This window comes from Stegostoma tigrinum, chromosome 8 (assembly GCF_030684315.1).
Source record: "Stegostoma tigrinum isolate sSteTig4 chromosome 8, sSteTig4.hap1, whole genome shotgun sequence".
NCBI lineage: Eukaryota > Metazoa > Chordata > Chondrichthyes > Orectolobiformes > Stegostomatidae > Stegostoma > Stegostoma tigrinum.
In genome coordinates, this window is record NC_081361.1 from 71,286,510 (window position 1) to 71,313,359 (window position 26,850).

General features: G+C 39.2%; 1 protein-coding gene across 9 annotated transcripts in view; it reads right to left on the reverse strand.

Annotated features, from left to right (window-relative positions):
- Positions 1-26,850, reverse strand: part of ccdc24 (coiled-coil domain containing 24) — a 255,476-nt gene that overhangs the window by 168,044 nt on the left and 60,582 nt on the right. For all 9 annotated transcript variants that reach the window (XM_059647973.1, XM_059647975.1, XM_048539036.2 and 6 more), the window contains 2 exons: positions 26,460-26,558; positions 17,106-17,160 (listed from right to left, as the gene is read on the reverse strand). In XM_059647973.1, coding sequence (XP_059503956.1) covers positions 17,106-17,160; positions 26,460-26,558 — 154 coding nt within the window. The remainder of the gene's footprint in view (positions 1-17,105; positions 17,161-26,459; positions 26,559-26,850) is intronic.

Consider the following 26,850-nt stretch of genomic DNA (forward strand, 5'->3'; position numbering starts at 1 on the left):
CTGGAATAACATTCAGTCAAACATTTTCAATTGCCTGTGTTGAGCTAATACTGGAGATAAATACTCACTGAGAAAGGATTGTCACACAAGAGAAAAGAAGTGACAGAGAGGATAAAGATTCATAAAATCATCAAAATGCTGAAAGAGTCCACTCAGCCCATCAAGTCCAAAGAGCATCCCACCCAGACCCCTACCCTATCCCTGTAACCACTCATTTACTATAGTTAGCCCACGTAGTCTGCACAACCCTGGACACCATGGGACAATTTTAGCATGGCCAATCCACCTAACCTGCACATCTTTGGACTGTGGGCGGAAACCAGAGCACCTGAAGGAAACCCACGCAGCCACAAAGAGAACGAGCAAACTCCACACAGGCAGTTACATAAGGCCAGAATCGATCCGGAGTCGCTGATGCTATGAGACAGCAGTACTAATCACTGAGCCACTATGCCACCTGGTGGCAGACAGACTGTAAAGAAAGTCAGTAAAAGTACAAATGTGCACTTTTTCATATCCAGCAGATCTATAATTTGAGAACTGGGGTGTGGTTTATGATAGTTACAAAGTAAAACAGTATCATTACTGAAACAAACAAATCCCACCCAGACACAGAAAATTTATAAGTACTGCTTGGTTTACAAAACTTGCTTAAGGTGCATTTTCTTTTGCTATTTTTTCTTTTGTTACAATATAATTTCTTTGCTATATCCTCAGTGGTTTTGCAAATTTGGCCCAAGCTTGACAGTACTTATTTGTTTATCCTTTCTTTCCTCCTCCTTTCTTTTACTGAGCATATGTATGATTTCAAAGATTGATGATCTGCAATTCTTGTGAAAATAGATATACTGTTGCACATGTCTGTGTGTGGTGGGGGAGGGGTGTGGGAAGGAGTGGTGCTAGAGTTTTTAATCTGCCACTAAGGATTTTGCCATCAATTACTCCAAATGTCCAAAATCTTTAGCAGTTGGTTAATTGCAGTGGTCTGACCTTGGCTGACCAACGACCTTACATTTCAAGATTTGGTTTCATATACAATGTAAATTCTCACAAAAAGAAAATAATTCCATTATTTTTGCTTCTCCCCCACTGCACATTTGTAAAATTTCTGCATTATCTTATGTAAGATGTATTAGTGTACTGTGCTGGGCATTGTAGCTCCACAGCAGCAGGGTGGAAAATGACATCCGAAGTACATCGGTATCACCCTGCAGAAAACACTCCGCCACTGGCCTCATCTTGTCAACAACAGCCAAAAATTTTTTTAAAGCAGCAAACCTGATCCAGAAACTGCTGGCATGTTAGCTGGAGCACAACCAGAACAGCACTTTGCAGCAGTGATCCGTACTTTGCCGCAGACTATCCATGTGATTCATGATCCTGCAGCCATTACACACATATGGGGAATTTAGTTGCAAATCCATAATGAGGACAGTGTCAGGAAAGCTTAAATCCATTCCAACTTACTGGATACCATACTCCATGACAACACCGCATTTTGTGATAGAAAAAGCCATTTATGAAAATTTGAAAAACCTTCCAAACAAGTGCTTAAAATCACAGAAGCCAATATTCATCCAATCAGCATTAGCTCATTACCCAGATGGAGAGTAATCAATTTCTCATCTGAGGCCCAGCAGTAGAGATCCCGAGAACAGTACTCTCCTGAATCTTCCCACATATGGGCAAAGGGTTCCCAGTTCCAAAGAAACAAAGAAAATTACAGCACCAGAACAGGCCCTTCGGCCTTCCAAGCCTGCGCTGATCCAGATCCACTATCCAAACTTGTCGCCTATGTTCCAAGGATCTGTATCGCTCTGCTCCCTGACCATTCATGTATTGTCTAGATTCATCTTAAATGACGCTACTGTGCCCACCTCGACCGGCAACGTGTTGCAGGCACCCACCAGCCTCTGTGTAAAGAGCTTACCATCCATATCTCTCTTAAACTTTTCCCCTCTCACGTTGAAATCGTGACCCCTAGTAATTGAGTCCCTCACACTGGGGTATAGACAGGGTGGATAGCAAAAAGCTTTCCCCCAGAGTGGGGGACTCAATTACTAGGGGTCATGAATTCAAAGTGAGAGGAGGAAAGTTTAGGGGAGATATGTGTGGAAAGTTCTTTACACAGAGGGTGGTGGGCGCCTGGAACGCGTTGCCAGCGGAGGTGGTAGACGCAGACACGTTAGCGTCTTTTAAGATATATTTGGACGGGTACATGGATGGACAGGGAGCAAATGGACACAGACCGTTAGAAAATAGATGACAGGTTACACAGTGGATCTTGATCGGCGCAGGCTTGGAGGGCCGAAGGGCCTGTTCCTGTGCTGTAGGTTTCTTTGTTTCTTTGTTTGTTTCTGGGAAAAAGCTTCTTGTTATCCACCCTGTCGATACCTCTCATGATTTTGTAGACCTCAAAACAGGTCCCCCCTCAACCTCCATCTTTCTGATGTAAATAATCCTAAACTACTCAACCTCTCTTCATAGCTAGTGCCCGCCATACCAGGCAATATCCTCGTGAACCTCCTCTGCACCATCTCCAAAGTATCCACATCCTTTTGGTAATGTGATGACCAGAACTGGATGCAGTATTCCAAATGTGGTCGAACCAAAGTCCTATACAGCTGTAACATGACCTGCCAATTCTTGTACTCAATACCCCGCCCAATGAAGGAAAGCATGCCATATGCCTTCTTGACCACTCTACAGACCTGCATTGCCACCTTCAGGGTACAATGGACGTGAACACCCAGATCTCTGGATGAATCTCTGGGTAGATCTCCATTGGTTAAAAATGAGAAACAATGTGATTGTGGCCATGAATTCCAAACCATGGGACACGCTGCATCAATATTCTAGCCAAGAACCATTGAGGGAGACATCTCCTTTTACAATACATCATAGAAGGAGTCAGACAGACGGATAACCAAACTAGACAATCCCTTGCAAGTTTTTATCAGAATACAGTGGCAAGGTGAAAACAACGCTAACCAATACACAAAATTTCTCAACATGTATTGCAAATTCACTTCAGTTTAATATATTTTTTTCTATTTGAATCTCGTAAGAATTGTCACAGTCTGCTCTAGGTAGTTAGTTGCAAAGGAGCAGAGCACAAACTGTAATTCTGATGATTCGTCTCAGTTGTAAATACTTTCCTGAGAGTTAGAAATACCTATTACCCAACTAAAACATTCAACTTTGGGTCTGATGCAGACTCAGGTTAGTAGAGCTGTATGGATCTAGAGTCAATGACTTTTTCATACCTGTATAATCTTTCATATGATTTTTTAATGGATTTTTAAAAAATGTTTTGTACGTTGATCTGAGAAGGAAAAAAATTACAGAAATGTACAATATGAAGAAATTGGTTGATTTCTAAACACAACCTCCTTTTCAGATCTGTACACCACTACTAGTCACACATCTCCACTTATGTTTAATAGTTCTTGGTGTAGGATTGAGCAAAAGACACTATTATTTTAAATACTGGACCAAAACCCCAGGCTTTTCTCAGAACTTATAAAATTAAAAAAGGCAGGTGGCCAATGGTCTGAGGAAATACACAATCACATGGACAGCAACCATTGTCCAGCTAGAAAATCTAATCCACAACTCAACTCGAAAAGAACAATGAACCAGATCAAAGGCAACAACTTAACACAGACATCATGGAGCCTTTAAAGATACCAAGACATCCAACTTCAATTAATATTCATTCAAAGAAATTCTGGACATTCCATCTAAATGAAATACATTTACACCTACTCTAAACTATCAGGAAGGTTAATTCACTCAAAACGGAGCAACAGTAACACAATTGAAAAGTGCAGATTTTGGAATCCTACAATTTAGTACAACTGCAGGCCCCAATTTCACGTGGAAAAAAAAGAGGGGAAGAAGAAGAGTGATTCGCCTCAACTGCTATTCCCCGCAGCTACCAACTGGAGAAGGATTCCCCAGTGAGTTACTGCACCGAGAAAGACTCCTACAGCCATCTCCAACCACTGGCAACTGACCGTGACCCACAGACTGAGCAAACAACCTCTCAGAACCACCAACCTGACCCCAGACACATGCTGAGGTGAAAAGCCACTTGCAAACCCATTATTTATTACGAAAACCAAAGTACTCACCAGATACATTCACAACACGTCATACTACATCAGCGGACTCAACTCAGACTGAAGGCCTACACCATCCAAAGTCTTCAATGAAGCACCGGCTACAGCAAGCAGGAACGGCCAGTCGCAATTCAAACTGCGTCTATCCCTAGTGGGAGGTTATTTCCACGAGACCCCAAAGTATCCAATCTACCTAGCAGGGAGGGGACAGTGGTTTGGTGACAATGCCGGCCCCCCAAACTTAGAAAGTCTGATTAAAGCATCTGTAATTAAAACTATCGCTTAGTTTCCACTAGTGCTTAATCTGTGTTAATAGTATATTTATGTACTGTCCTCTGAATAACTGATGATAGTACCAATTTCACTGTTTTGTATTTTTTTAAATCTCTTGCAATATAATCACCTCTGTATTATTTCCTGCTTAGTAGATTTGCCTTTTATTTCTTGTGATTATAGTCACCTTTGCATTTATTAAATGCAGAGATTCTTTGCTCTGAAACACCTGTCTACTGCCGCCTTCATTTCACATTCCTAAATTAAGCCCAGTGTCAGGATCTGGGGGTGATCCGAACCACCTAAAACAGCAGCAGTTTTACTGATCAGAAGCAGAACCCCAACACTGGACTCTGAATTCTTGGTTACGTAACTGCTTAAAAAGGTACCTCTCCAATGTTTTGTTTTAGTTGCTAAAGTAGTGCTGATAAATTCAATTATTGTTGAGGTTTTCATTTTAACGTCTTTAAACACAGACTTCATGCAATCTGCACATGACCTCTTCATCAGGGCTTCTAGCTTTTGCCTCAGTCTAGAAGTCCCTCTTCCCCGGCCTCAATTCCTATAACTCCATCTTTACTTTTAAAATCCCTAGTGCCTTTTGATCAGGGGTTACTGCTGCTTCGCACACTCTGCCCTGGCTCCAGGCTTGTTGCATGGCCTGGGCTCCTGCTGCTCATGGCCCACTCGTCACCCCAGTTTGTGCTCCTGCCTGTTCTGTTTTAAACTTAGCCCTGGATCTGTTCTTCAGTTGGTTCTCACTCCTTCATGCTACCTTCCACTCTACATTGGTAGTCTTGGGCTCCAACTAGTGGCAGAGTTTAGTTGGTGCAGGTTGTTCTTGTCAGCTGCAGTGAACCAGCCATCAGGTAGGGCAGAGATAATGGGAACTGCAGATGCTGGAGAATCCAAGATAATAAAGTGTGAAGCTGGATGAACACAGCAGGCCAAGCAACATCTCAGGAGCACAAAAGCTGATGTTTCGGGCCTAGACCCTTCATCAGAGAGGGGGATGGGGTGAGGGTTCTGGAATGAATAGGGAGAGAGAGGGAGGCGGACCGAAGATGGACAGAAAAGAATCTCTCCATCTTCGGTCCGCTTCCTCCTCTGTTCATCCAGCTTCACACTTTATTATATCAGATAGGGCAGGTCAATTTAATAGTACTATTAGTGAGTAAATATTTTAGACAGTAATGTATTATACTTTGTATAATATTTTTAAATATTTATTTGATACATGTTATTTTGCACGTTATTTCAGCTAGGAATACAATTCTCTTTTAAAACAAAGAACACTCCCAAAATTCATTTTGGCACAAAAACTTTAGGACTCCTTTCGCAAACCACTTTTACATTGCTGATATTTTGATATTTTTAACTGAGTTTTCAAATCAACTCCTCTGCCCCTCCTAGGTATCTTTGCTATCCCTTGTGGAATATTTTGGAGCATTTCAGAAGTTAATCAGGGAGGGATAACTAACTTGGCTTGACAGACTTGTGCTTCATAACTTTTATTCAATCAGAAAAAACAAAAGTTTGACTGTAAACCTTTAGCTTTTCTGAATGGCAAGTTCCCAATTTAACTAAATTACAATGAACATGTATAGCACATATCATAAGCAAACAGACGAGGTACGCTGTGGAAGATAATGCAATTGGAAGTGAAATAGCATTACGTTAATAAGTAGTTCATTTGTAGAATGCCAGAAAAAGGTAGGTATCCATTCTACAAACTCATAAAAGTTGAAACAATGCATAGAAATGAATGCAGAACTATGTATGTACAAGCCATGTTGACAGGGTAACAAATGCAATTAATCTGTAATTCTGCAGAAATGGTCAAGCAATATTGCTAAACATTATCGCTCCAGACCCATTTCAATCAATTCCATTCCTCTTCTAGTTTTCATGTTCCACTCTGCTTCTTTTGCCTCTCAGCTGTCTCTTCTCCACAACTGCACCTTCCTTGATCTCCTTTCCAACGCACCATTACTTTGCAGCAAACATTTTCTGCTACAATTATCCAGATGTTCAAAATCCCTTTTCAGTCTGAATTTTAATTTTTTTCATTCACTTGTGGGATGTGGGCTTGTTGGCTGGCCAGAATTTTTGCACCCTGTAACTGGCAAAGGTGTAACACCTGCCCATTTACCTCCTCCCTCCCAACTATCCAAGGGCCCAAACATACCTTCCAGGTGAAGCAACACTTCACCTGCACTTTCCAGAATCTAGTCTACTGCATTCGCTGCTTACAATGTGGTCTCCTCTACATTGGGGAAATGAGGCATAAAATGGGTGACCGCTTCATAGAACATGTACGTTCTGCTTGCAAGAAAGACCCTGAACTACCTGTTGTCTGCCACTTTAATGCACCAACCTGTTCCCTGGCTAACATTTGTGTCTCTAGCTTGCTGCAGTATTTCAGTGAAGCTCAGCACAAGCTGAAAGAGCAGGACCTCATTTTCCACTTGGGGACACTTCAGCCCTCCAGACTCAATAACTAGTTCATAATTTAGGCCCTAAACTCTCCCACGTCCCAGCCCCCTACCTCACACAAAAGGCCTTGTTACCACACGGCCTGCCATTACACACTATCTGTTATAAGTCACTAATTGTCCCCATTAACAACTATTCACCCTCCCAGCCCGATCATTATCAATCTTTTTGTCTGTCCAACTACTCTCTCTCTTTGGACTCTATCCTATCATTTACTCCCTACCCCATCCACCTCCCCTTTTTTCTGCATATAAGCTGACATTTTCCCAGCCACCAATTCTGAGGAAAGGTCACTGGACCTGAAATGTTAACTCTGTTTTTGACTTCACAGATAATGCCAGACCTACTGAGGATTTCTAGCAACTTTGTTTTTATTCCTGATTTACAGCATCCGCAGTTCTTTTGGGTAGAATTTTGCCCATCCCTAATTGCCCTCAAGAAGGTGGGATGAGTTGTCTTCTTGCACTGTTGCAGTCCTCATGCTGCAGGTTGACCTAAAATGTCATTATGGTGGGAATGCCTGGATTTTGATCCCACAAAGGTGAAGGAGCAGCGATATATTTCCAAGTCAGGACGGTGACTGTTTGGAGGGGAACATATGCATGGTATTCCATGCACCTATAGCTCTTCCTCGATGGAAGTAGTTTTCGGTTTGGAAAATGCTGCCTAAGCATCTTTTAAGTATTTTCTGTGGAGCATCCTGTAGAACATTCAGTGCTGTTCTTGGGCATTGGTTGTGGATGCTTGTCGATGTGGTGCCAATCAAGCAGACTGCTTTGACCTGGACAGTGTCAAGCTTCTTGAGTGTTGTTGGAGCTGCACCCAACCAGGCAATCAGGGAGTATTCCATCACACTACTGACTTGTGTCTTGTAAATCGTGGTCAGTCTTTGTGGGAGTCAGATGATGAGTTATTCACTGCAGTAATCCAAGCCTCTTACCTGCTCTTGTAAGCTCCACATTTAAATGGTGAATCCAGTTGAGCTTCTGGTTAATGATGACCCCCCCAGGGATGTTGATAGTGGGGGATTCAGTGATGGCAACACCACTGTATACCAAAGGGTGGGGTCAGAGAGTCTCTTATTGGAGATGGTCATTGCCTGGCATTTGTGTGGCACCAATACTTGCCACTTGTCAGCCCGAGCTTGGATATTAGCCCAATCTTGTTGCATTTGAACATAAACTGCTTCAATATCTGAGGAGTCACAAATGGAGCTGACTGTTGTGCAATTATAGGCAAACATCCCAACTTTGGACCTGATGATCAAGGGAAAATCTTTAATGATGCAGCTAAAGATCCTTGAGCGTAGAGCGCTATCCTGAGGAGCTCCCGCAGATGTCCTGGACCTGAGATGACTGACCTCCAACAAATACAACCAACTTCCTAGTTGGCAAATTTGCATACAACCCAACTTTGTGCCTTCCAGCATTCACACACTCAATTTAATTGCATAAATGCACTTGCCATAATGCACTTTTACGCACTTAGATATTTTTCAGTCATGTCCTTAATGTCTTAAAAGGTCTTAGCTATGGCCCAGTGGCAGCAATCTTTCCTGAGAAGACTGAGAATTCAAGCCTCATTCCATTTGCTTAAGTCCACAATCAAGACATTCCAGTGTAGTACTGAGAAATGCAGCATGTTTTTTGGGCTCACTTTGTTGGACATAAAAGATCTCTGAATAATATTTTAAAGAAAAGCAGTGTTCTGGCCAATATTTATCACTCAATCAATAAAACGAGCACATTATCTCATTCCTGTGTATGAACCTTACTATGTGAAAATTAACTGCCGCATTTTTTACAATACAGGCAGCACACTTAAAAAAGTGGCTGTGAAGATATTTGTGACATTCTGAGATTGCAATGGTCCTAACATAAATATTGATTCGAACTTGGCCCCGACCACCAAACTTGAGTTATGATCTGGCTAAGAACCAGAAACTTCTAGCTTTGAAGTAGACAAAGTGAGAGATTCAGGGATTTACTGAGAGAATAAAGTCTCAGGATTCACCATGGATTTTGCAGCAATTCTTTCCAAACTTTAAAATATATTGTGTGATCAAATCTCACTAAATATCACAAAGAATCTCAGTTCTTCATGGTCTCCAATCTGGTTTTGAAACTCCCTGTCAAGAGCTGCACTGTAATGGACTGCCTTAATAACTGCTCTTGTTCTGGTTTATTACCTGCTCTCCCAGGACTCAGAAACTGTAGTGCAGTGGGGAGGGGGAGCAAGGACAGCATAGTTACTGAGTCATACAGCTCAGAAACGGACACTGCAGTACAACTCATCAATGCTGACCAGACAAGCCCCAATTGCCAGCATTTGGCCTACATCCTTCTAAACTTTTCCTATTCATATACCATCCAGATACCTTTTAAACATTGCAGTTACACCCACTTCCACCACTTCCTCTCATAGCTTGTTCAATACAAGCACCAGCCTCTGTGTGAAAAAGTTACCCTTCAGGTCCCTTTTAATCTTTCCCCTCTCACCTTAAATCTATGCTCTTCAGATTTGAACTCACCCAAAACTTGGAAAAAGACCTTGGCTATGCATCCTATCCATGCCCCTCATGATTTTATAAACTTCTGTAAGGTCAGTCTCCAACACTCCCAAGGGAAAAAGCCCCAGCCTATTCAGCCTCTCCCTACAGCTCAAACCCTCCAATCCTGGCAACATCCTTATACATCTTTTCTGAACTCTCTCAAGTTTAACAACATCCTTCCTGGCCAACGAGTGGCAGATGGAATTTAATTTCGATAATTTTGTGGTGTTGCCGACCAAAGAGACCGAGGGATGCAGATGCATAGTTCCTTGAAAAGTGGAGCCGCATCCTTCCCACTGCACTACAGTTTCTGATTCCTGGGAGAACAGGTAATAAACCAGAAGGAAGACCAGAACTGTATGCAGTATTTTAAAAGTGGCCTCACCAATGTCCTGCACAGCTGCAACAGCTCCAAGTCCTAAATTCAATGTCCTGACCAATAAAGCCAAGTAAGCCAAATGCCTTATTTACCACCCTGTCTATCTGCGGTTCCACTTTCAAGGAACTATGTATCTGCACCCCTCGATCTCTTTGGTCGGCAACACCACAAGATTATCGAAATTAAATTCCATCTGCCATTCGTCGGCCCACTGGCTCATCTGATCAAGGTCCCAGTGTACTCTGATATAATCGCAGTCCACTACATGGCCAATTTTGGTGTCACCTGTAAACTTACTAGCCACACCTCCTATATTCACATCCAAATCATTTATATAAATGGTGAAAAACAGTGGACCCAGCACCAATCCTTACCGGATACCACTGGTCACACACTGCTAGTCTGCAAAGCAACCCTCTACCACCACCCTGTTTCCTATCTTCAGGCCAATTTTGCATCAAATGATTGGGTTCCCCTGGATCCCATGTGATCTAACCTTACTAATCAGTCTATGTGCAGAATCTTGTCAAATGCTTTGCTGAAATCCATATAGACATCCATCACTCTGCCTTCATCAATCTGTTTAGTCACCTCTTCAGAAGTCTCAATCAAGTTACTGGAACATGGTTTCCCACACACATAGCCAGGGAAAGATGATAGGCAAAAGAAACAGAGTGGAGCATGCCAGCTAGAATATCACAAACATAACTCGAGCTCTTCAATGACAGATAGCTTCGTCAAATCTGTTGAATTTGGTTGAATAACAGTTCCACTTCAAATTTATTGTTCCAATATTCTTCCATCACCTTTTTTTGTTAAACTCTTCAATTCTTATACCATTTTCTGGAAGTCTTTATGGCTATTTTGCTCTGACTCTATTCTGACCCATGATCCAAATGATAATCACTCATTTTTGAATTTTAAGTTGTCAGAGGATCGTAACTCTACTTCGCTAAGAATTTTCTTTGTTTCATCCCATTATACTTCCCATATTAACTTCTTCATATGGAATTTGATACAGGTGTCTTCAAACACAATGTGATAACTAGTGAGATATTAGCTCCTTTCTTCTGTTACAGGAATTAGAAGACATGCATTGTTCAAAAAAATCTGCACACAATTTTGGCATATGGGAGCAATGTTAATTTAGCAAAACACTGCTCAAATCTTTGGCTGAAAGAGAAGTCATTCTGACATAACATTTTCTGTTTGTTGCCCTGAAAAACTAAAATTAAATTTGTCAATTGAATGCAGCAGGTTTCAAGAATGCCCAGAATATTTCCGCAGTCATGATTAATTAATATTACAATCAGATTATTCCCATGACAACATGTCAAGAGGCTAACGAAAGTAAATTGTTACTTCAGCTAATATAACATACATGACAGCTGCTGTTGTTGGAGACTTGGCTTGGGGATTTAACATACTAATGCAACTGTAAAATGCTGCATGTCATTTAACAAATTGGGATATTGCCTACAACTTCAATTAGTGGTGCACTAAAATCCACAGTTGACTGAGAAAGCAATAAAACGAGACGGATTTTGCATTTGTCAAAGCATCAGAAGAATTTTTTCCACTCACGAAAGTCTTCTTGTGTAATGATAGAAGAACACTAAAAACCTTGCCAACAACATATCTGAGCATTGTACTCTTAAGCTAAACTGACAAGCTGTAGCTGCTAGAATTGCCAGTTCAAAAAAGGAAAATTTATATTCAAAGTTCATGATTGGTCAATTTTTCTGAATGCAATGCAATTTAGTGATGCCATCTAACTGGGCAACATAAAAATAATGGATACAAAATATATATTACTTGACTTGGGAGTACAGGGCACAACTTAAGAAAATTGCAAATGACATAAAATTTGTAAATATTGTGATGTGTGAGGAGGATAGCTCATGTACTTCAAGAGGACATAAGCAGAGAGAATGATACACACATAGCAGCTGATGTTTAGTGCTATGATCACAATGTAAAGTCACTGGGTGCAAAGTTATATATTTTGGTATGAAAAACGAGGACAAGGAATATGGAATAAAGGATATATTTGCAAAGATGATGTGGGAACAGCAATACTTAGGTTGTATGCACATAGATCATAGGATAGGTTGAGAAAGCAGATAAAAATAGTATGTGAATCCTGGGGTTTATAAATGCAGGCAGTGAATACAAAAAACAAGGAAATCGTGGCAATTTTTAATAAAGCATTGGCTTGGCTTCAACTGGAGCAGAATGTCTAATTCAACGCACTTTGGGAACGATATGAAGGCATAACAGATGGTACAGAAAACATCTACAGGAAAGGTTCCAGGGTCTTCAGGTATAGATTGGAGAAGCTGTGGTTGTTCTCTATAGCGAAGGTAAAGAGAAGATTTGATGGAAATGTTCACAATCATGAGGATTCTGAACATAACAGACAGTGAAAAACTATTCCCACTGAGTAGAAGTATCAAGAAGCAGAGGACACGGATTTCAAGGAGAACAGTAAAGGATCCAAAGACGACATGACAAAAACAAAAATCCTTTATAATGCAACAAAAACGAAGTTGCCGGTAAAGCTCAGTAAGTCTGCAGCATCTGTGGAGGAGAAAACGGAGTTAACATTTTGGGTCCGGTGACCCTTCCTCAGAACTGTTCTGAGGAAGGGTCACCGGACCCGAAACGTTAGCTCTGTTTCCTCCTCCACAGATGCTGCCAGACCTGCTGAATTTTTCCAGCAACTTCGTTTTTGTTCCTGATTTACGGCATCCATAGTTCTTTTGGTTTTTTTTTAATAAATGCAACCCGTGGCTAATCTCTGGAACATACTCCCTGAAAATGTGGTGGAGATAGATTCAATTGTGACTTCAAAAGGAAATTGGCTAATAATCTGAATAGAAAAAAAAAACTGCAGGGCTATAGGGAAAAGGCAATTAAGTGAGATTAGCTGAATTTCTTTTGGAAAGAGCTTGCATGCAGACATAGAGTCAATGACTTCTTCACAGGCCATAAATATTCTATGATTTTATGAGAAAATCAGCAGAGTTTCTCACAAATGTATACTGATGAGTTTCAAACGTATTGCAATTTTACTGAAATTTTCTGTTTCTAGGAACATAGAGACAGGAGTAGGCCATTCAGCCCCACAAACCCGTTCCACCCTTCAATGTGATTACAACGGATCTGTGGCCTAGTTTCATATGCCTGCATTTGGCTCATATCCCTTAACACCTTCGTTTAATAAAACTTTATCTATCTCTGATTTAAAATGAACAACTGACCCTGCAACCACTGTCATTTGTGGAAGAGAGTTCCAAACATCTACCACCCTTTGCGTGCAGTTTCTGCTTTTGCTGTGTTGGTATCATAAACTAATATCTGTATTCCACTAACATTTATAAAGTCAGTGCTAGTTAAACAGGCATAATCAACTAGGATGATAGTCCCCTTAAGGAAAACATTCAAATTGAATTCATCCCAAAGATGGGTCTTGATTTCAAGTAGCTACTTCCTTTGGTAGCTTGTTCCATTGTGGCTCATGGAATGTAATTTCTCTGAAATATGCTCTTTCAAAAATAAGCAACAATAAACAGAGTTGAATTCTCCCCAGGTGAAGTTGAAAAAGATCTGTGTATTTATGAACTCAGCACTCTAGCAACTGCAAAACAAACAATGATGCAAACAAAAACAAAAATTGCTGGAGAAACTTAGTAGAACTGGTAGCATCTGTGGACAGAAAGCAAAGTTAACATTTTGAGTCCAGTGACACTTCTTCAGAACTGATAGGAGCTAGAAAAAGATGATACTAATGCTGATGACAAGGGTCGGGTGTAGGAGAGTGGGGATAGAGACTATGAGAAGAGAATATAAGTTAGGTAGAAAAAGGAATGGGTGATAGTGTAAACTTCAGAGTTAACAAAGCAGCAATAACTCTGTCTGGAATAAACTACAGGAATTGAAAGCAATTAGCCATGACTGGGAGAAGGAGGGTTGAAGCTACATGAACAAAACTGTTTTAATAGCTGCCTAATGCCACTTAGACAACTGATTGTCCTGCATATGTATTTAATGAGTTAATCACAGGAAAGCGGTGTCTTGGAACAGTCAATGCTAATGCAACAAGGAAGCTACTTCTGACAAAACGGTAAGCTGCAGACTTAATCGTTCCAGAGAAGTTGACAATAATTGGGATAAAAGAATCTAAAGGATCATTAATAATGTTGTACCAGGAATTTGAAAGAGAGAGTACTGTACAAGAATTTGACTCCAGGGTTCACTCCAGTGTGTGAGGCTTAATTTGCTTACTTATTTTGGTTGCTAAATGCAATAATGTTTAAATAATTGTTTTGGTATTTGATTGCCTGTGAGATTTCTTAATAATGAAAGATAGTTTATGATAATTTACACATAAAAATAGCAGGGCAGGGAAGGAGAAAAGCTGACACTGGGGACAATGAGTTGGTGAAAACGGATTCGCTGTGCTGAAAGCAGCCCGTGTCACGACAACAGGGTCTAGGTTGTAGGGATTGGTGAAGGACATTAAAGGTGGTGTTCAGGCTTTAAAATTATTGAACTCAACACTGAGTCCTGAAGACTGAAAGGCCAAATATGCAAAAACTTTATGAGCAAACCGATGAAGTAAATGCCTTGGATGTTGTGTGAAAAGTGTATAGTGTTCCAATATTAGCATCCAACTTTGATGGACACGTCAGAAACTCTGGATCGGATTTTTTGAGAAACAGAAGAATAATTATTTGCATGAGGAGAATACATTTAAGGACAAAACAGGAAATACTGAACTTTACAGCTGTGAAATGAAGCCGATAAAAGGAACTGCTGAAGAGGTACATTAAACAATCAAATTGTATTGGTAAATCCAATACTACTACAAACCAAAAAAATTGGGAGATCACATGGGAAGATATTCCACTGATACAATCACTGCTATAGCTTGTTAAAATTCTACCATATTTAATGTTTTTGAGTAAGAAAGATAGATACTGCAGAAATCCATATTTTCTTAAAAGGCCAAAGGGTTATATATAAAGTTAAATGTTAAAAGTGTAACATGTGAATAAACAACACATTCCATTATTTATACACAAAAGAGCCAGCATATTTCTATGCAAAATAGACTTCAACAACTAATTCACAAAGAACTTCCTTCTGTTCTGGTTTAAATCATTCTCTTGTTCCAGTATGATACCAGAAAGTGAGAGTAGCCAAGAAGCATCAGTTTCTCTCAAGGAGTAAAATTTTTATTTAGACTTCTTTTTGAAATGGGAGGTGTAATCATGGAACCATCTATGTTCCACATTATCAAACTAAAACATTCAAGCTGAGACACATCTGAGGTCCAATAATGAGCATTTTTTAAAAAAATGTATTTGTTCCCAAGCTGGGGTTGATACTGGTAAGGCCATTTCTATTGCTGTCCATGGTTACTCTCACAACTGAAGTTGGTGATGTTGTGTTAAAACAGAAGACAGCAGAGCATGCAGCCAGTCAGACAGCAGCTGTAAAAAGAAAAGGACAAACTAATGTTTTGGGTCTAAGATCTTTCCTCAGAATAGACTGCATTAATTGATAACTAACAAAGGTGAAGATACTTGAAGAGTTTTATACAATGATAACTGTCATTTGGGGCAGCTTACAAAATAGCCTTTCAATCAGTTCAACTCTATCTAAATCAACATTGGGCATAGGGAGGCCCTCAAAGGTTATGCTATCTTTGCGAAAATACGGTGACCAAAATTAGACAATTCAGGTGAACACCAACTATTGACTACGAAGATATTTAATGTAAGCAAAAGGAAAAGGGGAATTTTGCAAATCAAAAAATAAGGGGGTGTTGTAATTGTGAATGGATGATTGGGATAAATTGTAGCCAGGGGTCCAGTCAGGAGATGGGAGCTGAAATTTTGGATGGAAGGACAGTGAGAGTTAAGAGGATTACTGCTGGCCAGCAACTCTTGGAGGTTGAACAATCATCCTCAAGGATGCAGGAACTCTGACGAGAGGTAGTATACCTCCTCATCGGAATTCAGTTGTGTCGCAGATCCAAGAAGCAGTCATGATAGGCTGCCAATGGTTCGCTAGACAATGGACAGCTCCACAGACACAGCCATTAAATTCAGTCTGAAATCTCTTATCTTAAGTTAACATTCAGCTAGCTGTAGATTTTTTATACAATTATACTGATAATGTTAATTGACATCAAATACTAAATCTGTTCCGAGAAAAGGTGACTCAACCCGAAACATTGGCTCTGATCCTCTCCACAGATGCTGCCAGATCTGCTGAGCTTTTCCTGCAATTTCTACTTTTGTCCCTGATTCATGGCATCCATGGTTCTTTTGGTTTTTATTAAATGTACTACCATGGGTAATTACACTATTAGTCAAATTATACATCAACCTGTGTCTGAATTTCTGTATTAAACATTTTGTAGACAAAGATTACATATCTGGCCTATGGGATTGAAGTAAAGCAAACTGAACTGGAAATGAAAGCACTGTTGTTGTATTCATCCATTTATTCCAAATAAAGAGGTGATATTTGAGAAATTTTTTTCATCTTCTCCTTTCCTATTTCCTTTCTATTTATCCCAATATCCCATACTTGGAATGGGTTCAAGAGTCAACATTTACACCATTAATCATTATTCTTTCCTTGAAAAAGTCAGTTGAGATACAGAGAAATATCAGCAACAAAAAACTGCCTATTTATATAAGCCATTAAAATTGTATTGTAATTACTAGATTGAAGAAACACCATTGTGTCAAATTCTTGTTGGAACCAATGAAAAAACCCAATCAATTTATAAGCTTTCGATTTGCTAGTTCAACCATCTGAGTTTTATGACTGTAGATAACAGTTGAAGTTAAATTATGAAGAAAATACATTAGTGCTTTATTTCCTGACTTGACATGGACAATATCATGTTCAAGTTTATATGCTGAGGAGTGAATGTGCAGGGTTGCTGGGTGATTGTTAAAAGGTACTGCCATAGGAATAGTGCTGCCATATTTACATGAATTTCTGTAATTCGAATAACAGTAATTCTGCACTAATACAGGTATCTCCAAATATAGGACTCTACTGAAAGTCAACAAGCTGTAAATTTGCACAATTAACATAGGCAATTTTACTTCTTCAAGCAAACTTCAGAGGAAATGGGAGATTTTTTCAGATCTACAAAAATTGGCAACTAAGGTCTGTGAGGTGATTTTACAGCCCATTGAATCAGTATCATAGAGCACGTAACGGATGAATATCAGATCCTTTAAAGGGCATTTACCTGTAAGAACTTGATATGTTTCTCCAGAGTGTTGCATTCTTCCTGTAAAATAGATCTAGAGAAGATATATACATATCATTAAAAGAATTTCTCAAAATACCTAAACATAAAAACTGAAGTACTCAGATCCTTACTGAAAGATGTGGTATAAACTGTCCAACTATTTTGGATAGCATCTAACTACATTTCAAATTTCCATTGAAGGTAAAGATAAATTGTCAAATACTGCCGATAAGAATTCCTGCTAATTTAAGTAATCAGATGTCATTGGCTGGGACTCAATGACAACAGCATAATTAAAGCAGCATACATTTTTAACTTAACTTGCACCCTCACTGCTGTTCGCTATATGTGTGTAGAATCTGTCGGTTCTCAACAATTTCAACATTGGTATCTAGACAATGACAAATAAATAGAACTGCCAGAGAACAGAAAAGTTAATTATTTCCTAAACTTAGAAGCCTGTACGTAATTAATGACATTTTGCACCTAACATCTCTGCAGATCTAAGCAAACACGTGCAAATTATTTGAATTATCTTCAGCTTTTCACTGTCCAACTTCTCAGTATTTGCAGCTAAAAACCAGCATGCAAACATTTTTATTTTTCCCCTTTAAAGGCCCATTTCATAATCCTTACATGGCTATAGATATCAAACAATAGAGACACCTCCTCACAAGTATAAATAGAACTTCAGCATATTAAACTGAACACACCACAAATATCAGCAAATGATACCCTCTATAAAACATTCTTTAATGTGTCTGATGTAAAGCAAAATGCATCTGATCTAAAGGAAAACCAAAGGCGTATGCCTGGTAATAGATCAGACAAAGGGATTTTTTATTTGAACATTTTACTCTTACAAGTACACAAGACTCAGCATTTATTATACTTTTTTTCTGATACACTTTAATGGCATTGTGTAATAATCTAAACAAACAATGACTTTTGACACACACAGTTGTAATTCACATATCAGAGTTTTACGGTGATGTGTTCGTACTAGAGGTCAGTATTAGTGTTACATTCACCACGTCCAAGGATCATGACTTCAAACCTCAATCCAGACACCACTCCCCAAAATCTAAGCTAGCACATCTGTACAGTGCTGATGGTGTGATATACTGTTAAAGGTACCATCTTTCAGATAAAAGATATTAAACTGAAGTGCCACCTGTCCTTTCAGATGCACACAAAAGACTCGAGGGAACTGTTCTAGGAGGAGATGGGTAGTTCTCCAGTTATCTTCACCAATATTTAATGGTGAACTAACAACACAACAAAATAATTCAATGACAAAGTTGCTGGAGAAGCTCAGCAAGTCTGGCAGCATCTGTGAAGGCAAAAACAGTTAATGTTTCGGGTCTGGTGGGCCTTCCTCAAAACCCAAAACATTAACTCTTTTTCCCTTCACAGATGTTGCCAGACCTGCTGAGCTTCTCCAGCAACTTTGTTTTTGTTTTTGTTCCTGATTTACAGCATCCGCAGTTCTTTTGGATTTTATTTAAAATAATTCAATGGCCATTTATCTCATTCCTTCTTCTGAAATTTTGTTGCACATAAATTAGTGGCGGTTTTTCCAGACATGATAACAGTCACAACACTCCATTACATGTAAAGTACTTTCGAATGCCCTACAAATGTGACTATAGACGTTCTAAAATGCTTCTGCATAATTTGCATTTATTTCCCTCTTGCTGCCAAAGATGAGGTGGACAGCAAATGAAGCACAGGTAGCATCCAGGTGACAGACTCTGAATGAGCCCGCTCCATAGACATAATGTACTGCAGGCAGGCTTAATTAGAGCAGAGTGGGACTTTGGCCCCCTTAGTGAATGCAACCCTCTAGATGTGGTCAATCTAATTCGCCAGCAGCACCAATAATGTTGGCAGAGTTTGTAGTGACACTGCAAGGACTGCAGCTAATACTGGAGTAAAAGCCCTAATAGGTTCCTTTGTTGGTCTTTGTATTTGTCCATTCTGTGGGATTAGTACAGTTCTTTTCATTTTTATAAGCCCTTTCTTTTAATTTCATGCTGTCCCTTACCTCCTCTGATGCCCATTGCTGTTTTTTTTTGAGGTGGAACTTTTCCTTCTCACGGGTACAAACTGCTTCTGAATAGCTAAGTTTCTTTGAATACCCTCCACTGTTCCTCAGTTGTTTTACCTATTAGCAGAGTTTCGCCGTTTACTGTGGACAGTCTCTGCATCATCTCATTCCATTAAAGTCTGCTTCACTTGAATCCAAAATTCTAATGTCCAATCTTTATTTACCTTTTACAAATGCTACGTGAAACCGGATCATTATGATCACTATAACATACGAGGGGCTGTTCCTCAAGCTTATGTTGACCTTCATTTGAACACCACTGCAGGCCTGTTATTTTAATTTTCTGTATCACTCTGAACTTGGACTCCAACACTCACAGAACGTGAGCCTCATTTTACAACAGCTCCTTTGTTGCTAAAACAGTACTTTCTACCCTGAACTTCCTTTAGAGTCTAGCACTTTAATTTACAGTTTGCATTCCTTTGGTCAGTCTGGAAGTTTACTGCACTCCACAGAGCAGCTATTACACTTGGAAACAGTCAATATAATGAAAATAAAAGACAGGCAGTTGGTCTTCTCCTATGAACTACAATGTACTCGAAAGTAAATCCTCAGGTTTTTACATATGCTTTAATGAATAAAAGGAACATTCTGAACATCACCAATACTTTATATTCAATATGAATAATGACGATTGACTACATAGCAGATTAACATAGTGCAACTCAGGAATTTCTAGTAAATGCAGAACAGACTGACGGAAGAACACTTCCTTCAGTCATTCTTAATTTTGGACAGTCACAGAACAACTTTTATTTTATTTTAGGTACGAACATATAACATACAAGTGCTGGTAATAAAATAAACAATAAAGTGGCTTTCTTGTTCAGGGAGGTCATGCAAGATGGGATGTGTGGACAATGGAAAAATACACACTAGTAAAGTAAGAGATGTTTTTCTGAAGTTGATGTAGTTACAGGTATTTTATCGTACATCTAGTAAATATTATAACTAACCTTTGAGTCAGTTATATGTTTCTATATTAGAAATTTGAAACAGCATTATAAAATAGTTACATCAATGCATAAGGCTAATCGGACTATTAAGTCTGTGCTGAAGAGCAACACTCCCCTGTCTTTCCCCTGTAGCTTTGGAAATTCTCTTCAGACGGTTATTCAATTTCCTTTTGAAAGCTGCCTCCCTCAAGCAGATATGAACCATTGCTGCCTTAAAATAAAATGATCTCATGCTGCCATTAGTACTTCTGTCAATTGCCTTCAATCAACGTGCTCGGGTTCTCTTCTTGCATTAATGGGAATTTTCTTTGCATCTATTCTGTCTAGATCTCTGATGAGTTTGACAATTTTTATCAAGTCTTAGCTCAACCTCATATTCTGAGGAGAATAATCCCAGTCCAATTTATTAATGTAACTGAAATATCTCATTCCTGGAGCCACACTCATTTTTTTCTCCACCTACTCGGAATCACTCACATCTCTCCTAAAGTGTAATGCTCAGAAATGATCACAATATTCTTGTTGAGTTTCAACTGGTTTTTTTATAAAAGGTTCATCCTAACTGTCCCATTTTTGCACTCTATTTATAAAGCCAAGGATTTCATATATTTTTAAAATCATTTTTTCAACTTGCCTGATCACTTTCAGAGCCAAATACCGTTAACAATTAATGATGGCACAAACACAATACCCAAGTTCAGGGAAGTAGAATGTAAAAGCAACTTGGTTGGAGATGAGAAATGATAAAGACAAGAAGTCACTTGGCAGAATAGCTTATAGATCCCTAAACAATAATTGTATGGTAGGGCAGAGTGTAAAGAAGAAATAGTGAGAGCTCATCAGAAATGCATAGTAATAATCATGGGGATTTTAATTCACATACTGACTGCAGAAATCAGATGGGTAAAGGTAGTCTAAATGAGAGGTTCATACAAGGTCTTCATGATAGTTGCTTGGAATGAAATATTCCAGAGTCAAGCAGAGAGCAGGTTTTATTAGACCAAATACTGCAAAATGAGATGGGATTAATGAATGGCCATAAGACCACAAGGCACATGAGCAGCAGAAGGCCCTTCATCCTTTTGAGTCTGCTCCACCATTCAATTAGATCATAGCTGATCTGATAATTCTCAATTCCACTTTCCCTCATAATTAATGTAGCTGCGACAATACTATGGCTTTAAGACAAGCATTTTGTCCTTTTTCTAAAATGAAGAAAGGCTGAGATTAGAAGGGCTGAACGGTCTGCTTCAAAGCCCATAAAATAAACAGCTTGAAAGGCCTTGAGGTTTATTTCTAAGCTTGGAACAAAAAGAAGCTGCCTGAATGGGTGGGGTCAAGCTCCCACAGAACCAGACTTTTTAGTTTTAGTTTTTTTCAGTGGCAGATGTTGCTATGGTCTTGAAGCTGGGTTTGGAAGCTGCAATACATCGCTCTCTGATGCTCTCTCTCACCGAGCTTTCTCTTGATGATTTTCTTCCTGGTCTGGCGAATTGTTTGTGAACGAAGGATGTGTTAATGGGATATTACTATAATGGAACAATTAATTAGTAGTAGGTAATATATCAATTATTTTGTTAAGCATTTCAATACAGCTGCAGTTAAGCTAATTCATCTTCTTTGAGTTCTGAGGAAGGGTCACTTGGACCCAAAACGTTAACACTGATTTTTTTCTTCACAGAGGCTGCCAGACCTGCTGAGCTTTTCCAGCAATTTCTGATTTTGTTCTTCTCTTTTTATTTTGTCTGTATTTTAACAGTAATGCAAAACTACTAAAGTGTGTGTTTGCTTAATGTCACATAGCTTGACCAAATGAATTGATTCTGAAATTACACTTATCTTTAAAATAAGGAAAAATTAGGGTCTAGACTATCTTCTGAATATATTTGGAGGGGGTTTGGTCTGGTCCATAACAGTAACATTGATCCTAAAATGACTGAACTTCACATTCAGTGTGTGAGAGAGGAGGGTGGGCCTAAGACTGATATTAAACACTGAAATAAAGATTATTATTACAGCATAAAAATAGTAGTAGCTAAAGTGAACTAGCAAATTAGGCAAACTGATAGGTCATGGATGTGTTGTGATAAATATTTAAGATAATGTTTATCTGAAATATATTCACAATGCACAGCACATATACATTCCAACGAGAAACTAAGACAACAGGGGAGGGTGCACCATGTGTAGTTAACTAAAATATTATGGTATGACAATTGTGCGAATATGGGAGACAGGTCAGATTAGACAGAGATAGTAGGAGATGCCAATGCTGGAGAACGTGTGACCTGCTCCTCTGATGCTGCTTGGCCTGCTGCATTCATCCAGCTCCACACCTTGTTATCTCAGATTGGACAGATCTTTTTCAATAAAGGTAATGAATTTTTAAATTATTAATGAGGAAGAAAAAAAAAATCAAAGTACACAAAAAAGATAGCTAGATATATAAATGAGTGGTAAGAATTTTTAAAGAATTTTTAAGAAAAGGAATTAATGCAGTATGCATTGCTCCTACAGTAAAATAGAAAGTCAGGAATTGGTAGAAGAACCGAACAGGTAACTCTACAGTGAACACCATTGCAAGTAATATCCCAAAAATATTCTACATCACAAAATGGAAGGGAGGAACAAGGGCATGGTGATTGAGTGGGTTAGGTATAAAACAGAAAATGAATGAAGTAACACAGCTATGGTGGATGACCTCAATCTGCATATAGACTGGGTAAACTAATTGAGCACAACAGCTGAGAAGGACAAGTTTCTGGAGTGCCTCAGGGACGGTTTTCTACAAAAGTATTTTGACAAGCCAACCAGAAGGCTATATTTTGGCTACTGCAGTTTATGATAAAAGGGGCTCATTATTAATTCTGTTTTCCAAGGGATGAGTGCTCACATTATGATAAAATTTTAAAATATATTTGAAATTGTGGTGGTCTAATCTGAAGCAAGTTGTGTTAAATTTTAAGAAGGGAAATTATGAATGCATGAGGTGCATGTTGATTGAGCTGGACTGGGAAAGATCCATTAAAAGGCATTAAGGCACAGGCAAAGGACAAGAGTTTTTATACATAGTATTACAGCAACTATACATTCAGTAAAGCTATTACAACTCAGAAAAGGTCAGATAACCATGGCTGACAAAGGAAATTAAGGACTGTCCAAAATCAAAAGAAAAGGCTTATAAAAGATGCCAAAAATGGTAATCAATCTGAAGATTGGGAATGTTTTGAAAATGCAAGAGGAGTGAAAGAGGACCAAGAACCAATAAGAAAAGGAAGAATAGAATATGAACACAATTTAGCAAAAAAGTGGTTCATGTTGCAGCTGTAAAAAAAACTCTGGTGCGGCGGCACTTGGAGTATCGCATACAAGGTTCTGGTCGCCGTATTATAGGAAGGATGTGGAAACACTGGAAAGGGTGCAGAGGAGATTTATCAGGACGTTGCCATGGTATGGACGGAAGGTCTTATGAGGATAGGCTGAGGGACTTGAGGCTGTTTTCGTTAAAGAGAAGAAGGTTAAGAAAAGAATTAATAGAGACATACAAGATGATCAGGGGATTAGATAGGGTGGACAGTAAGAGTCTTTTGCCTCAGATGGTGATGGCTAGCACGAGGGGACATAGCTTCAAATTGAGGGATGATAGATATAGGACAGATGTCAGAGGTAGGTTCTTTACTCAGAGAGTAGTAAAGGCATGGAATGCCCTGCCTGCAACTGTAGTAGACTCGACAACTTTAAGGGCATTTAAATGGTAGTTGGATAAACATATGGATGATAATGGAATAGTGTAGGTTAGATGGGCTTCAGATTGGTTTCACAGGTCAGCGCAAATCAAGGGCCGAAGGGCCTGTACTGTGCTGTATTGTTCTATGTTCTATGAACTGTAAAAGCTCACAGCTATGTGAAAAAGTGTCTGAGTGAGACAATTGTCAGTCCTTTAAAAGCAGAGTTGGGAGAATGTAAAACAGAGAAACAGCAGAGAAGCTAAGTGATTATTTTGATTTGTTTTCACAGAGGAAGACAAAAGACATCTCCTCGAATTAGAGATCCAAGTGACTAGACACACTAAGGAGTTGGAGGAAATTAGCGGAAGAAGGTTGTACTCGTGAAAGCAAGTTGGTAAAAAGTTGGCTGAAAGTTGGTAAATCCTGATGACTTGACAGTCTATACCCCAGAGTGTGCTAAAAGGCGGCTACAGAGATAGTTGATGCATTGGTAATTACCTTTCAAAATGCTATAGATTTTGGAATGATTCCTGCAGACTGGAAATTTCTAATTTGCATCCACGTTTTAAGAAAGGGGCAAAAGAATAAAAAGGGAACTACAGACACATCAGCTTTATATCAGTAGCAGGGAAAAGCTAGAATCTATCATAAAGGACAAACAGTTGCTTGCACAAAAATGATCTGATTGGGCACGGTCAGCATGAATTTATGTAATAACTTCAAAGCTTGACTTATGAAGCACAATTTAATACAGCTACAACACTTAGAACATAGAACAGTACAGGCCTTTTGGCCCACAATGTTGTGCTGACCTACTTTCCTTATTTACAGAATACTTTAAAATGGCAAAAAATATGCTTTTCTCCAGAGATTTATCTACAAGTATAAACAGTGTAAAGTGCCCAAAAACAGTTCTGTACAGACTTTACAGGAAAAAAGACACAATGGAATTTGATAATCCTTAGAGTTTCCATCCAGTTGCAAAACAAAGGCATTTTCTACTCATGCAAAAGGCCTATTTACATTCTTATTAAGGAAGTGCGCGGGTCTCAGATCATGACAGACCCTGGGTATATTTTGCAGAAAGATCTTAGCTGTGGTCTTTCCCCATTGCACCTTGCCATCAGCCACCCCAAGCTTTAGTGCATCCCTCAGCACGTAGACGTGGACCCTGGAACATGCCAGTCTGCAACACATGGTTGAGGTCAACTCTTCGCATTGGAACAGCAACAAATTTTGGACAGATAAAGAGTGTTTTTAAACTTGATGGTCCTCCAGGTGCAGTCAATGTTTGTCTCGTTGCACATCCTGGAGAAAAGCCCATAGAGCTTTGTGTCAGCGAGCTGCTCAGGATGAACCTCAACAAAAACCACTGCATCTCTCTCCAGGCCTTCTTTGCAAAGGCAAAATAGATGTATGCATGTGACAGTGTCTTCTGCCACAGCAGTTGCTTCTTGGGCAGTGTGCAGTGGCAGTGTGTGTTCAAGCATACATGAAGGATTTGATGGATACTGTTCATCTCCCCACCAGCCCAAGCTATGCTTTTGCCATATGTTTCCAACAAGTGCTAAGAGGTATTATGTCAACTGATTTTAGCAGTCTGCTCTGGGAACCTCCAAACAGGATCAACCCTGTCCATTAACAACTGGGTCTCAAGGATGCTATATACTGACTATTGCCTGATGGACTTGTGGTCAAAAGGTGTTTTCATTTACCAATTTTACAAAGTACATTACACAGTTCCAACATACCCAGTTCCCTAATCAACGGATGGACCTAATGCTTTATCCAGATACCCTACTCTGTCCTTGATTGGACCAGCAGGTCATATGACCCCTGACTCCTCCCTCAGTGCTCACCTTACAGGGACCAACCACGACACAGAGGAGAGGAATAACTGGGTCATTTTGACATTGGCAGACTACTGCAAAGATCGTTACATATATCAATGATTTGGACGTGGGCGTATTTCCAAATGTGCAGAATTTTTTGAGCGAGAAAGGTATATAATGTTTTCAGGATGATTTGGACAGGTTTAGTAATTGGGCAAGAACATGGCAAATGGCATATAATGAGGAAAAATATGTGGTCATCCACTTTGGTAGAAAGAACAGATGTGCAGACTATATCATAAATATGAGATATTGGGAAGGGAAGTGCAGAGGAACTTAAGCGACCATGTCAGTGAATGACTGTAGGCTAACAAAAAGGCACAGAAGCTATAAGAAAGGCTAATGTAACGTGGTTTGAACTGGGGATGCAGAAGATATTTTACTCAAGATGTTATGCTAACAACTTGCAAGTTTGGAATGACCTCTCAGGAAAGAAAAATAAGGAACATATTCTGAAGACAAAACAGGCGCTTTCATTTCTAGTGCAGATGATACTAACCCTGCTTAAGAATCTGCTAAGCATCAGCATGACATTCCACAAAATATCATCCAAAACGGTATCGTCTTAACAATAATTCCTAAATATCATGTCATTCATCACTCAGTGCATTTTGATAATGTTTTTGTAAATATTGAAGATTTTTAAAAAATGAATTGATACTCACTGCAAATGTGCCACAACATCATCAATATTTCCAACATTAATCTTGTCTTTTATAGCATGTATGTGATCCTTGTAGTTGGAATGGGAAAGAACTGAAAGGCTAGAAGACGAAAAAGTCAAAATTAAAGAAAACATACTTCTGAAAATCTAGATATACTTTCACAACAGTTTCTTATAAAACATTGTTGTTACACAATTGGATTTATCTTAGCTGCTGTTTCAGCCAAGTCTCTCTAAAATACTGGGTGGAAATTTCCCCATTTTAGTGTGAAATAAATGATGGTGAGGAAGATGGGTAAGCATGAGAGAACATAAATCTGATTCTGGACATGGAGAAATTTTCCCTTCAAGTTGTAAATGGCGAATCCAGACACAGATACCGGTGGAGAAAC